Source organism: Globicephala melas, chromosome 21 (assembly GCF_963455315.2).
Source record: "Globicephala melas chromosome 21, mGloMel1.2, whole genome shotgun sequence".
NCBI lineage: Eukaryota > Metazoa > Chordata > Mammalia > Artiodactyla > Delphinidae > Globicephala > Globicephala melas.
The window spans coordinates 16,934,163-16,949,200 of record NC_083334.1 but is presented as its reverse complement, the minus strand read 5'-3'; the positions used below and the strand labels follow the sequence as shown (position 1 = coordinate 16,949,200).

The 15,038-nt window shown below is 37.0% G+C and overlaps 1 protein-coding gene across 6 annotated transcripts in view; it reads right to left on the bottom strand.

Moving 5' to 3' along the window:
- The window catches only part of FGL1 (fibrinogen like 1), a 58,031-nt gene that overhangs the window by 19,794 nt on the left and 23,199 nt on the right, over positions 1 to 15,038 (bottom strand). For 5 of the 6 annotated variants that reach the window (XM_070044636.1, XM_030831742.2, XM_030831771.2 and 2 more), the window contains 2 exons: positions 2,555 to 2,634; positions 203 to 383 (listed from right to left, as the gene is read on the bottom strand). In XM_070044636.1, the coding sequence (XP_069900737.1) occupies positions 203 to 383; positions 2,555 to 2,617 (244 nt within the window). In that variant the 5' untranslated portion in view covers positions 2,618 to 2,634. Of the gene's footprint in view, positions 1 to 202; positions 384 to 2,554; positions 2,635 to 13,397; positions 13,501 to 15,038 lie in introns of those variants that run through there. The other variant, XM_030831790.2, reaches the window with a different exon arrangement.

Genomic DNA, 15,038 nt, shown 5'->3' with positions numbered 1-15,038 from the left:
ACGTCCCTTGCAGAGATAATAGAGAGAAAGAGGTAAAATATAGTAGAAGACGTTTAAATTTGGTATAATGCTTCATGTTGCTTCTTACTGGAATAGGAAAAGCTCTTTAGCAAAACCTGAAGTGATCAAGTTACTAGCACCACCATTGCACACGGGTGTATGATGTAAGTTATGGAAACACATAAGAAACATAGATTCTGACCTGCGTATTGCCTCTTGCCTCCGAGGTCAATGACGCTATTCTCCTCTCCTTTATCAAGGAACTGGACTTCCTTCTCATGCAAAAGCTGCTCGATCTTGACTCGCTGCTGCTTGACCCGGGTCTCAAGCAGGTGCACCTGGGCTCTGAGCCGCGCCTGCTCGTGCAGGCAGTTCTCGAGAGCCTGCAGAGTAACGTGCATCTCGTTCTTAGGAAGAATAAACGCTCCGAACAAGCTGGATAAATTAACGATTCAAATTTGTCCCCAGCTCCCGTTTCGGAATAATATTCTACCCAGAAAGTGGTTTGCAAGTTCTAACACTGTTTGTTATTTGGAGAATAAGAAATTATGGCTTACGGTAAAGTGCTTGAACTAAAAAATGATATAAAATAATCTGAATGACTACACCAAGAGCTGTAGAGTGGTTGTCTCATTTGATCCTCGTAACGATTCCACGAGGTAGGAAGGGACTCATCCTTGAGGAAACTTGCAATTTCTCAAGGAAACAGGAAATTCTCAGGGGGCAAGAGGAGTCAGCATTCATATCCAGTTCAAGGATCCTACTCTCAAACTCTACATATCACCGCCTGAGTGCTTTCTTAACAGGAAAGTGCTTTACAGCATCATTACATGTGACTAGTGTGTCAGTCTCTAAAATAAACAAGGCTTTTGAATGACCTTTTTGTATTGATACATTTTAAAAATATATTGAATGTTCATAACCTGATGACACATGGTCACCTTTCTAAGGGATGCTACTTTAGACCCTCAGATCCCTGAGTATCTTACCCATTTACCTGTTTCTGGAAATTCTACTGGAGTCACTTTACCTTTTGGCTTACTTATTGTTTTTCCCTTAATTACTTCAAAACAGGATGCAGAAGCCTGAGTCTTTCAGTTAAATTGTTTACTTTCTCTAAAAAAGGCAAATAACCCAAGAATATTGCATGTGAAAGAGTTTATCAGCTTCCTTCTACAGTGGCATCTGACTGAGTGGATTTCTCCAGAGCTAAAGCAAATGTGGTGACTTGGGAAGGGGAGTTGCAGAGGTGTGCCTCCTGGGAAGAGCTACTGAGACCAAGAAGCTGCAGTAAAGACCCTTAAGTACTCGACGCTGGGGGAGTTACTAGGGGATAGTGAAGAGAAAGGACAAAAGACAAAGTTTTGCCTTTTTCCTGTTTTTACTTTGACAACTCTATTTGCAGCTCATGTCATGATCTCCTGTGATAAGCATAAATGTTTGCTGAGAAATTATGAATTTTAACATGTAAGTGCCTTACACTACTTTTATATACATTATTTCCTAAAATAGGCATTTGAATACAGTCAGACATATTTCCCAATTTATAATTGCATAACTTCCTGTTTCTATCTTTATGTGCTACCTTGTATTCATTCCATAAATATGAGGGCATACTGTGTTCTGGGCACTTTGCTAGGCTGTCTGAACAGTATGCTCAGATATTCTGTTTGGGGCAAAAGAAAGAGGAAAATACATTGTCTTCCTGTGAAGGACTATAACGTAAACATAGAAATTCAGCCTCTAAACTGAAGGTCATATAGCAAGAGAATGGAGAAATGATAGTAGAGGACTCCTCCCTCCTGTCTCCAGGCCCAAGTCACTGAAGCTCTCCCAGCTGTTTCTCTAGGACTATTTCTTATTTTCAGACTCTCTCTTCAACTCTCTTTGATTTAACCTCTCTGAACGAGTTATTTGCTTAGCCCCCTGAGTTATACCTGTCTAAAAAATGAACAGCAAAGACATTTTATGGCATCTGGAATCCTGTGTTGCTTTCTAATAGTGGGAAATTGGTTGTGATGTTGTTAAATATAGTGGACTATACAATTTAAAAATAACTGAAGGATTACAGGGCAAGGATGTTCAATTTTTATGTGACTACATATACAGTGTTAGTAAGCTTATTTAAAACTTAGTCGTTTTCTTTCTCCCAGAACTTTGAGTAAATGATTGTTTTTCCCTTTTTACTCATGAATGGAGAGAGGCACAAGTTCATTGCAATTACTTTCAAATAATCTGTCTAGTTTACACTGACAGTGTCCGATACTGGAAAGCTCAAGGTCAATTTCAAAAGACAGTTTTAAATTCTTAATATTATGCAACCACCCAAATAACCCCAGTAAATAAAAAAGATTTTACTTAGTGTGAATACTGATTTTTACTTTAAAGGTTTTTTTTTAAGCACTTAATAAGTGCCTATTACGTGGCAGATGCTTTTTCATTTTCCCCCTAGTTAAGTTTTTTTAGTGACAAGTTACTATAGACTTTCTGCAAAATAAAAGAAAATTCAGATCTAAGTGGGTATTTAAAACAATAGCTTTTGTAATGAGCTTACCCAGCTTTCCCTGCCCATCACCAGAACAGTGGTGAGAAGGATGAAACTGATCATCTTCACCATTTTTCCCACTGAAAGAACTGCAAGAACAAAAAGAATTTCATAAGATTAATTTATTGTGAATTTTTCATGAGGCCAATGCTGGCTTGACTCAATGTGATCCAGGAGGTCAGACACAGCTCCAGGCCGTGTCTAATCTGACAGTCGCCATGGAAATTCTCCTGGACTTTCCCAGGCTTCTCCCCACAGAAGGATGCTCACTGTTACCTTGTATAGAATTGAACCAGTTCCACAGCAAAAACAGAGGAACTCTGGCTCTTGGGAGTATGAAAAAGGCACAGGCTCTTTAAGCACAAAGACGTGGTTTCATAGTTTGGCTCAGCCAGTTCCTAGTTGTGTGACCCTAGGCAACTTACTATAAAATGCTCCTGATCTATAAAATAGACATCATAATTCTCACCTTTAGGACCGTGGTCATTTTGATGTAATATTTTCAAACACCCTAGCATATGATAAGTGCTAAATGAACAGTCATTCATTTTGTATATGGAAGGCTTTTTATTTTGACAAAAAGGAAGAAAGAAAAAGTTACAACAAATAGAAGGTGATATGTATTATTTTTCTCAGTGTCTTAATGTATAGGCAGCTACCAAGATAATATAAAACTTTAATCTCTCTTTAAAGTTGTAGAGGAAAATTAACTTTACCACTTCATGAGATTATTTTTTAAATCAGTCTTGAATTCATGAATCTTGATGAAAAATTTTGTTCATCCTCAAAATAACTTCTGTATGCTGCCAGTGGTGAATTTTCATAAATTTTAGAAGCTAAGGAGCCTAGAAGGGCAGAAATACCTGCATAATCTTCAAACAAATTGATACCTATGGTTTTTGCTAAAAAAAGAACCAGAATCAACTGAATTATTTATTTGTCAGCCTATTTTTATTCTTATAAAATCTATGACCACTAGGTCCTTTTCATGTATCTCTTTCTCAATTTTTACATAATTTAAAAAGTGGTTCCTAAACTTTGCTGTCCATTGGGATCACTTGGGGAGCTTTAAAAATATTTCCACGCCCAGAAATTGAATCAAATGTCTAAAGGTGGCAGTCAGGGCTTAGAATTTTTAAAAGACTCCCAGCTGATTCCAATGTACAGCAAAGTTTGAAAAGCAAGGATTTAGGGACTTAATAGAAAATTTTTTTTTTCCAGTCTATGCTAACAAAATAGGTAGTTCTCAGTCCTTCTGGGGCCAAAAAAAAAAAAGTTACAGAATGAGAGGGGCACTACTTAAATTCAGGGACAAATAGCATGCATGGGCATCTTGGGAAGCACTGCAAGATATAATGTGAATTTCTTAAATATGTGAAATTTGTGCAGTACAGAGAGTAATAAAGAGTCTCCTAGATAAAACCATATAATTTTACTTCACACAACTTTACTTCTGGCTGATGTATTTTTTTATTACATACACTAGCACTGTCCTAGGCTATGCATTTTATAAGCATCTTATTTAATCCTCAAATAACTCTATAAGGCAACTACTATTATCCTCATCATACAAATGGATAGATCAGAGAGCTTAAGTCACTGAAGACCCAGCAATTGGGCTGAGGGCTTTCCACCTTGAAAGCCCGTGACCCCCAACCTGTATTCTGCATGGCCTTCCTTTCTATATACATATACACCTGTTATATATATATATATATATATATATATATATATATATATATGGACACAGGCTGCACAGAGGTATAGAGGCCCTGCTACTTGGCTTTCTCCAGTGAACACCACTCTCACTCCTAAACATGGCTGTGACTTATTTGTTCCTAAGTCGTGTGCTTCTGCAAAGGAACATTAGGTCAACCTGGCAGGAGAGGACAGGTCTCCTGCCAGGTTGACAGGAGAGGAGACAGCTGCACTAAACAGAAGCAGTCCTACAGAATCGTGGCATCAACAAGCATTTATTGATTATTGGCTATCTGCTCAGCACTGTGCCACATGCTGTGGGAAAATAAAATATAGCTGCCACATCAAGGCAATGTTTTGCGGAAGAAATGAAAATAAATATTAAAAGGGAAATTAAAGACAACATAAATTTAATTACATATTGTTTCATGTATTATATTTCAATTTAATCTACATTAAACCATATGTAATTAAATATAAAAACTAAATTTTTCCAGGTGACCTCTCAAGACAAAATTAATTACTTCCTCCACTGTGATCCCATACTATGTTTACAAACAAATATAGCATTCATTCACTCAGTAAACACTGTTTGCATGCCTGCTATGCTCCAGGCACTGGGCCAGGTGAGACGGAATTATCACTTGACTTGTTTTTACATGTCTCTCTCCAACTGCTTCCTTTTGTCCATGCTATTTTGTTTAGAATAGGATTCTTGAAGGCAAAGGCCACACCTTGCTATAACTGTTGTATCCCTAGCATCTAACTTATTATGGCGACCCTAATAAAAGTTTAGTTATTGCCTCTGAAGAAGAATTTCCCCTAGAGGGAAAATCTTTCTCAGAGGGAAAAATATGAGTTCCTTGCCATAAAGCTAGTCTGTTTGCAGTGACATACTTCCCCTCCTATGCTTATCCTTGTCAAGGGGAAAACAATGGGCTAAGTATATTTTTGAAAATAAGTGTTAAGAAGGTGTTAGGGGGGCTTCCCTGGTGGTGCAGTGGTTGAGAACCTGCCTGCTAATGCAGGGGACACAGGTTCGAGCCCTGGTCTGGGAGGATCCCACATGCCGCAGAGCAACTAGGCCCGTGAGCCACAACTACTGAGCCTGCGCGTCTGGAGTCTGTGCTCCGCAACAAGAGGCCGCGATAGTGAGAGGCCTGCGCACCGCGATGAAGAGTGGCCCCCGCTTGCCACAACTAGAGAAAGCCCTCGCACAGAAACAAAGACCCAACACAGGAAAAATTAATTATTTAATTAATAAACTCCTACCCCCAACATCTTATTAAAAAAAAAAAAAGGAGTTAGGGACTTTGGGTTGGATTGAACACATACGATTTTTCTTTCTCACAAAACCCCACTAGAAAGGAGTAAAGAAAAATGGAAAAGACATGGATTGACAAGGTGGAAGAGAAAGGGAGAGGAGAAAACACCTGGCATACAATGTCAACCAGATGACAAAAAGCACACAGGGGAATTGGCAGAGCTGCTAAAACTGAATAGCAAGCAGTAGCAGCAGGGAGTACCACAAGAAGCAAGCTAGGTTGCATTGCAGTATCCCAGATGGTGCTAGCTTGGAGGTGACCACTAGCTTGGAAGGCAGGGTGGAGGTGATGGGCTGATACCCAGCTTCTCACCTAAATCGTGAACAGCCAGGTGAATAAGGTTTTTCCCACCCCATCAAAAAATGAAAGGCTTCTTCTTTTTTTAAATATATTTTTAAAATTAATTAATTAATTAATTAAGTTTTGGCTGCATTGGGTCTTCATTGTTGCACACGGGCTTTCTCTAGTTGCAGCGAGCAGGGGCTACTCTTTGTTGCAGTGTGCGGGCTTCTCATTGAAGTGGCTTCTCTTGTTGCGGAGCAGGGGCTCTAGGCGCGCAGGCTTCAGTAGTTGTGGAGCATGGGCTCAGTAGTTGTGGCTCGCGGGCTCTAGAGCGCAGGCTCAGTAGTTGTGGCACAGGGGCTTAGTTGCTCCGTGGCATGTGGAATCTTCCCAGACCAGAGCTCGAACCCATGCCCCCTGCATTGGCAGGTGGATTCTTAACCACTGTGCCACCAGGGAAGCCCTGAAAGGCTTATTTCTATTAAGGTCGAACCAAAGAGACTCCAGGTATCATGACCACAGGTACAATGGAGGTCAAAAGAGAGACACTGTTCTATAAGTTTGAGCCCTCCCCAGGTTACTTCCATCCTGGCAGCTAGATAGCCACACAGGCAGCTCTAAACTCCTCCTATTATTTTCCAGGCCAGAGATTGTGTGATTCCTCTCTGGAGGAATGAATAGTGTCACAGAAAAGATCTTCAAAAGTTGACATTGGGAGATTCCCCAACAAAAGAGCTATGTTCTTACCTGATCATTCTCCAAAGAAGCCCATCAGTTGGCAAGCTTCTTTTATGCACACAGGAAAGGTATAGGCACAATATTTTGCTTATTTCTTTTCTGTCTGAAGGGAGGCTTATTTTAAATTACATTCTGTGTCCATATTTACTTAACAGTTTAAAGAGAAGCACTTAAAGACCAAACTTTCTATATGACAACACTGGGCAGAAATCCATATGATAGCAATTAATTTACCATGAAAGTATATAATTTACTTGTTATCATTTAACCCTTTTATCCAACATTGTAGCATATACCAGAAAAAACCATAATTCAAAAAGACACATGCACCCCAATGTTCATTGCAGCACTATTTACAATAGCCAGGTCATGGAAGAAACCTAAATGCCCATCGACAGACGAATGGATAAAGAAGATGTGGTATGTATATATAATGGAATATTACTCAGCCATAAAAATGAACGAAATTGGGTCATTTGTAGAGACGTGGATGGACCTAGAGACTGTCTTACAGAGTGAAGTAAGTCAGAAAGAGAAAAACAAATGTCGTATATTAACGCATGTATGTGGAATCTAGAAAAATGGTATACATGAACTGGTTTGTAGGGCCGAAATAAAGACACAGATGTAGAGAACACAGATGTAGAGAACAAACGTATGGACACCAAGGGCGGGAAAGTGGGGCAGGGGGGCGGGGGGTGGTGATGGTGTGATGAATTGGGGAGATTGGGATTGACATGTATACACTAATATGTATATGATAGATAACTAATAAAAAAATAAAGTTAAAAATATCCAACATTGTAAATAAAATAACCAAAATACACAGAAGTAAGTGAAGTGCTGAGTAGATTACACAGCTAAATGGACAAAGAAATTAGATAAAACACAAGAAGACATACAATTGTTCATTACAGAAAAGTTCCAAAGAGCATTTATAGACCCATTTTTTTCAGTAAGTCATCCTTTTATACATGCATATGATAAAGTTTGTAGCAACAGTTTAGGAAAACGGATATTTTACTCTGTTATCCTAGTAGCTAGTTTTCTTTAAATTCAAGCACGTATTGTGTACCTGCTTTATGCCAGGTGCTATGTATACTAGATGCTTATACATATAGCTTATTTTAAATATATTTAATTATATTAAAAGTATTAGCTTATATTAACATATAGAGAAAATTAAGTTAATTATGGCATTTAAAATGTTTTCCAATGTAAAATAGAGACCCTCCCCACCCCTGCTCTGTGGGCTTTTAGAGGGGATAGAAGTGGCATGACAAGAAAAATGCAAGCAAACAGAAGTACGAACAAATTGAGAAGGAAGATGAATAGGCTTGCTATCAGTATCTTCTAATTGATAAAATAATCTTGGAATTCTATTAAAAACTCATCTAGGTAGCTCTTTTTTATATGAAAGATAAAGTCAGAGCCCATTTGCAATGCAGTAGTCTCCTAAACTTTGCATTTGCTTATGTTGAGTTCATACCTACAAAATTCGCAAAATTTCAGGTTGAAATAAAAACCCTGATCCAAGACATCTGATGTTATAAACAAATACATTTTCATCCTGATCCTGGGGGTAGTTTCATGTTTCTTTTGTCTGGGAGCTCTTGGAAGGATCTGCCATTATCATCGGTCCATCTGTCAAGACTCTATTTGTAAAGAAAGAGCTTGCAGAAGAATAAATTCTCACTACAATTATGACAATTTAGGTATATATGGAATGAAGACATTTCCACCTTTCCTGTTAGGCATAGCAGTCAAACACTGCTATAGTAAGACTTATTTTCTTTAGATTTAGCTATACCAGTGGTCTAATCTTGTTCATTTAGACATAATTATATGCAATTAAGGCCTAATAAAATACAACAAATCTCTGAAAAATGTGCCTCCTTTCCTCCATCAGAATGAAAGATAGAAAAAAAATATGAGGAGAAACAAAAAAGAAAGAATCCAATTAGTTTCAATGTCTGTATTCCATAAATCCCATTGGAAAAAATATGTATATGTTGTCAATGTATCTACTGTTGTCTGTGATTTTGAGTAGTATTTCACTGTAAACTTATCACTGATCTTTTTCCTAAGAAGAGCTGAGATAGTAACTAGTGCTCTCTAAAGATAAAGAACAAAAAGCTATTTGTCTGGTTTATGAATTATATGTAGTACTTTTCTACTTGAATCATAAATATCTTCAATGTTTTCTGCTATACTGACCAGCTTCTGAATTATCTATCCTTTTTCAAAAGAGAAAAGGCAAGTACCCTTTGACTTTAATACTATCGCTAATTCTCTCAGTTAACATGTTTTTCAATACTATGTAAAATTGTGATTTAAAAAGGCTACTTTTAAAAAGAAAAATGAACAAATCTCCATACTGTGAAAACGCAGATATAACAGAAAGCAGGGACTTGAACAGATAGTTGTACACCAATGTTTACAGCAGCATTATTCGCAATAGCCAAAAGGTAGAAACAACCCAAATGTGTATTGACAGATGACTAGATGAACAGAATGACATATATACGCACAATGAAATATTAACTTGAAACTAACACAATATTGTAAATCAACTACACTTCAGAAATACAGAAAAAAACCCCAACAACAAAAAAAGTGTTAGATTCCAGTGAAGGGGGATGGAGTAGAAGGAATGAGCCCAGGGACCCCTGATTTTCATCATAAACCTCTCTGTATTATTTGACTTTCTTTAACTATGTACATTTTGATACACATTTTTAAATATCAAATTTTAAAACTTCATGATTTAATTTACATATGTAGAGGATTTTCAGACAGTGATTCCCTGACATGATTTTAAGTGTTTTTAACTGTCATTATCTAAAATTATTTTAAAATAACAACATATTACCACATACTGGGTGGCTTAAAATAACAGAAGTTTATTATCTCACATTCTGGAGGATAGAAATATGAAGTCAAGTCAGCATGCCTATGCACCCTTCAAGAAGCTCTAAGGAAGAATCAATCCTTCCCTGCCTCTTCTAGCTTCTGGTGGTTGACAGCAATCTTTGGCATTCCTTGGCCTGTGTCAACATAACTCTACTCTCTGCCTCCATCTTCACATGGCTGTCTTCCTTTGTATGTCTCTGCGTCCAAATTTCTCTCTTAATACAAGGACCCCAGTCATTGGATTAAGGTTCCAATATGACTTATTGTAATTTGATTACATCTCCAAAGACCCTATTTCCAAATAAGGTTACACTCACAAGTAACGGGATTTAGAATTGAACATATCACTTTAGAAGACACAATTTAACCCAGTACAGGTACCCAACAAAATATTTGTTGAATGGATGAGAAGAAAAATTGTGAACCTAAGTTACAATTTTAGAACTTCCCAGTATCTGTTATTGCAATTTTATAGTTGTTTACTAGAGACTGAATTCAGTTGGTCTGCTGAATTTATTAGATGTCCCTGTCAGATTCCCTCCATCATCTCCCCACTCCCAGTGACAACTAGAAACACTTAACAAACTATGCCTTTCATAAGGTTTTTATTGATTTGCAAATATGACATTGCAGTGTGTGATAGCTTAAAAAGAGTTACTTTTAAAAGAGATATTTGGATTTATAAAATCCCCAAAGGAAAAAAAAATAACTGAAAACTTAATACCTAAAATATTTAAAATTTGGCTCTTAATGGGCTAAAGACATTATCATAGCTATTTCATAATAAATTATTAGTTTGACTCATTTTTCAGTTGGTAATAAATATATTTCTTGAGCAAAATTACAACAGGTATGCTCCTATTTAAAACAAAATCTCATTTGTATCCTTAAGGTCATTTATTATTTAATTTTAAAATTTACCATGAAGTTCAAGTAGCAAAAAGTAAAACAAAACAAAACGAAAAAACCCTCCACATAACGGAGGTTTCTTAACATGTAATCAACTACACAGTCATAAACATATAAAGTCTTTTAATGTTACAGAAAATAAGAAGCAAGATAATTGTTTTATTATAAGCAAGCAAAAGAAAAAGATGGAAAATAGTTGTTTTTTTTAAAACACAAAAGAGATTTTTGAAGTACAAAGTATTATCCCATGAGGTTAGAACACACAATCAAAATATAATTAAAGGAAGTGAGATCATCCAGTTGAACCCTGCCAACATCTGAGGAAGCAAGGCTCAGAGAGGGCATATCATCTGCCTAAAGAAATAAAATAGACCCTCCTAGAGTAATGAAAATAAAAACAAAATTAAACAAATGGGACCTAATTAAACTTAAAAGCTTTTGCTTTTAAGCAAAGGCAACCATAAACAAGACGAAAAGACAACCCTCAGAATGGGAGAAAATATTTACAAATGAAGCAACTGACACTTATTTGTGGAATTTTAAAAAAATAATAAAATGAACTTATTTACAAAACAGAAACAGACCCACAGACATAGAAAACAAACTTATGGTTACCAAAGGGGAGAGGGGTGGGGACAAATTAGGAGCTTGGGATTAAAACATACACACTATTATATATAAAATAGATAAACAAAAAGGACCTACTGTATAGGTAGGTCCTTGTTTTATATATATCTATATATATAACTGAATCACTTTGCTATACACTTGCAACTAACACAACATTGCAAATTACACTTCAATAAAAAATTATGTTCTTATATCTATATCTGAATCTGGCTCTTGCATAAGTGAAAGTGTGTGTTAAAAGTGCTCTGGGAGGGCTTCCCTGGTGGAGCAGTGGTTAAGAATCTGCCTGCCAATGTAGGGGACACGGGTTTGAGCACTGGTCTGGGAAGATCCCACATGCCGTGGAGCAACAAAGCCCATGTGCCACAACTACTGAGCCTGTGATCTAGAGACCGCGAGCCACAACTACTGAGCCCACCTGCCACAACTACTGAAGCCTGCACGCCTAGAGCCCGTGCTCCGCAACAAGAGAAGCCACTGCAATGAGAAGTCCGTGCACCACAATGAAGAGTAGCCCCTCCTCCCCGCAACTAGAGAAAGCCCGCGCAGCAATGAAGACCCAACGCAGCCAAAAAAAAACAAAAAACAAAAAAAGGGCTCTGGGAGATGCTGGGAAATTATATTATATACAGATTGTAATGCATTATATTTGGTAGAAAATAAAGGGGCAGGAACTTCCCTGTTGGTGCAATGGTTAAGAATCTGCCTGTCAATGCAGCAGACACGGGTTCGAGCCCCGGTCCTGGAAGATCCCACATGCCGCGGAGCAACTAAGCCCGTATGCCACAACTACTGAGCCCGCACGCCACAACTACTGAAGGCCGTGTACCTACAGCCCATGCTCTGCAACGAGAGAAGCCACTGCAATGAGAAGCCTGTACACCACAACGAAGAATAGCCCCCATTCACCACAACTAGAGAAAAGCCCGCGCGCAGCAACGAAGACCCAACGCAGCCAAAAATAAATAGATAAATAAATATATTTTAAAAAAAGAAAAGAAAGAAAATAAAGGGGCAGTGAAAAAGCTTTGGCAGGTTTCTCTTGCCATTGAATTCCCAATTCATTGCCATTAAAATAATCAAATCTGATCTTTTCCAGAGAAAGGAGGCAGCCCCTAGTCTGGCAGATCCTTAAACAATAAGGCATTTCAAAATGTTATTATATATATTTAAAAGTCATTATATTAACTCGATCATCTTTAAAATAATTCCTGAGACTATCTTAAGTCTTTTAAAATTCCCCAGTGCCTCCATTAGTAATTCCAGCTATCTTCTATAATATTGAAGAAATGTTTAGGTATAAGAAACTTGCTTTGAAATTCTGATCTCCATCATTCATCATAGTAAACCATCATTAGACTGCAAACCTGGATTGTGGTGAAGTTATATCAGATTACTTCGTTCCTCACTATACAACTAGTTGTATTTATTTTACAATGTTTTTGCTTTGGTCTATCTCAAAATTTTAATTATTATAAAATTAAAACAGTTTTCAAATGGCTATTCTTTGATGTACTGTATCATTTGATATAAATTGTTCTAAGTGGAAGTCCATTTTTTCCCAATAAAATCTTTGAGTTTTAATTGATTATAGTAAATTAAATTTAAACACAAAAATTTTAAGTTTGGGACTAAAATGTTCTACAGCTGACATGTTAACTTTTAAAAACACAATTACCAAACACAAGTTCATTACTAGCATGTAATGGTAATTCAAAAATGGTTGTTTTAAGTGAGCTATTATGAAAGGATACAGATAAAAGAAATTAAAAAGAAGAAAAAGTTACTGAAGGAAGCATATTTAATAAGTTAGCATTCACAAATGGTAACGTGTAAGACATATTAATGTGTCTCATATTAATGGAAGACAGTTAAAATTACCCATAAATAGACTTAGAGACTCCTTTTGGGTTATTTTCTTCTAATTTTTTCCCTTTTTCTGGTATTGGAATATAACAGTATCTTTGTTACTTATCTCAAGAATTTATACTCAATGAAAGCTTCAAAAAGCCAAATAAGTTTGATTCCCAAAAGAAAGAAATAAAGAACATTTCTGAAGTTTTTACTTCTGAAGAGGAAATTATAACATCATCCATTTTATTTTCCATTTTGTATATTAAAACTGCAAATCTTTTTATTTACATCAAATTCTCATCCAATTCATTCAAAATGTACCAGGAATGGAAAGGAGATGTAATTCTAAATCTCTTTTCCAAGTGGCAGAAGCAGCCGTCTCTCTAATCAACCTGACCTTTCTCAAGGGCCAACAGTTGTTTTTTGAGTTATGCTTAATATCATACCTAGGAAATCAACTAGCATTACTACAATTATGTCAAATGTGCAGAGAGGTTAAATACCTTGCCTGAAGTCACAAATGAGTCAGAGACACAGCTTAGGCGAGGTCCAGCCACTCTGTCTCCCAGGCTCCTCCAACTGCATTCAGACTTTGTAATTGCTTCTCTGTTATTTGATTAGAAATAGGGACTGTGTTGATTCTGGCTTTAGTCCAGAAACAAATAGATGAGGAAATCAGTTTAACTGGAAGGAAAACTAAAAGAGGGAATTCAAGGACAAATCCCAGTACTCTGATATTTTTCTTTTTTTTCTCCTATTTGCATGAATTTTTACTAAAAATCCAATAATATATCTTTATAAAAACATATCTCTGATTTGTTAACCTCTTACTATTGTGCTCATCCACAGAATTTTTGAATTTTGACTAACTTCAATAATGTTCACTTGAAGATTAAGTAAAACCAAAGTTTGGTTGAAGCTTTGCTTTCTGGTACTAACGATAATAAAATTTTACCTATAAAGATACGGATTAGGGCTTCCCTGGTGGTGCAGTGGTTGAGAGTCTGCCTGCCGATGTAGGGTACACGGGTTCGTGCCCCGGTCCGGGAAGATCCCACATGCCGCGGAGCGGCTGGGCCTGTGAGCCATGGCCGCTGAGCCTGCGCGTCCGGAGCCTGTGCTCCGCAACAGGAGAGGCCACAACAGTGAGAGGCCCGTGTACCTCAAAAAAAAAAAAAAGATATGGATTAAAATTTCATTTCAACTACAATATGGAGAGAAGCCAAATTTTTCTTAGTTCTAAAAATGTGGTAAGTTAATAATTGTCAAGATGAAACAGTCAATTTCTTTGATCTTTAAGAAAAGCAAAAATATTCCCTGAGGTGCAAAATTGTGAAATTTATCTGTAAGCATCAATTATCCTCTGATCGAGCTGTTCCTTTTGTTTTAAACTGTAGAGGATTTTCTAATGTGTAAGATGTTAGCGCCATTAATCACATTGCACAATAGTTTCAGACTGGAAACCCAGGTTCATCATTTCTTTTTTCATTCTGATGTAACTCACGCTGTTGTTTGCTGTTTGTTCTGTGATCCCTATTTATTAACTCAGATTCCAGTAAAAAGTTGTTTTTCTCTCTGTTCTTTGTTGTTTTCTGGACTAAAGTATTGCTGGTGTTTGGCCTTCCCATTAAGCATTTTCTCATCATTCACTCAGAAATTTTCAAGTTTACTAAGGAAAAGGTAATCCTGATGATTTACTGGAAAGAAAAAGTCAACTAGGTTGAAGTGGTTTACACACATGGGATAAGTGGAAATTACACATTCACAATAATGAATTCAAGCTGCTGCTGTTAAACTTCAAAAGCAAAGGTATGGGATTATTTGGCTGATTTGATAATTGCCTCTGGTAAAATGCAGTATTTTGAAATACAGACCTATTTTTTTGCTCCTTGTATCCTTTTTGCCTCCTTCCCATTCAAGCATTTAGTAAACCCTGAGCTCACTTCCTCAGAGGAGGGACCTATAACTGTATGTCCCAGTAACAGCAGCTATCACACGTGGCACCCTTATGTACCAGACGTGGTAAATATACTAACTCATTCAGCGCCAACAGCCCCATCAGTGGGTACTGTTACTATCCCCATTTCACAAATGAGGAAACCAAGGCACAGAGGTTTAAGTAACTTGCCCAAGGTCAAGTTACA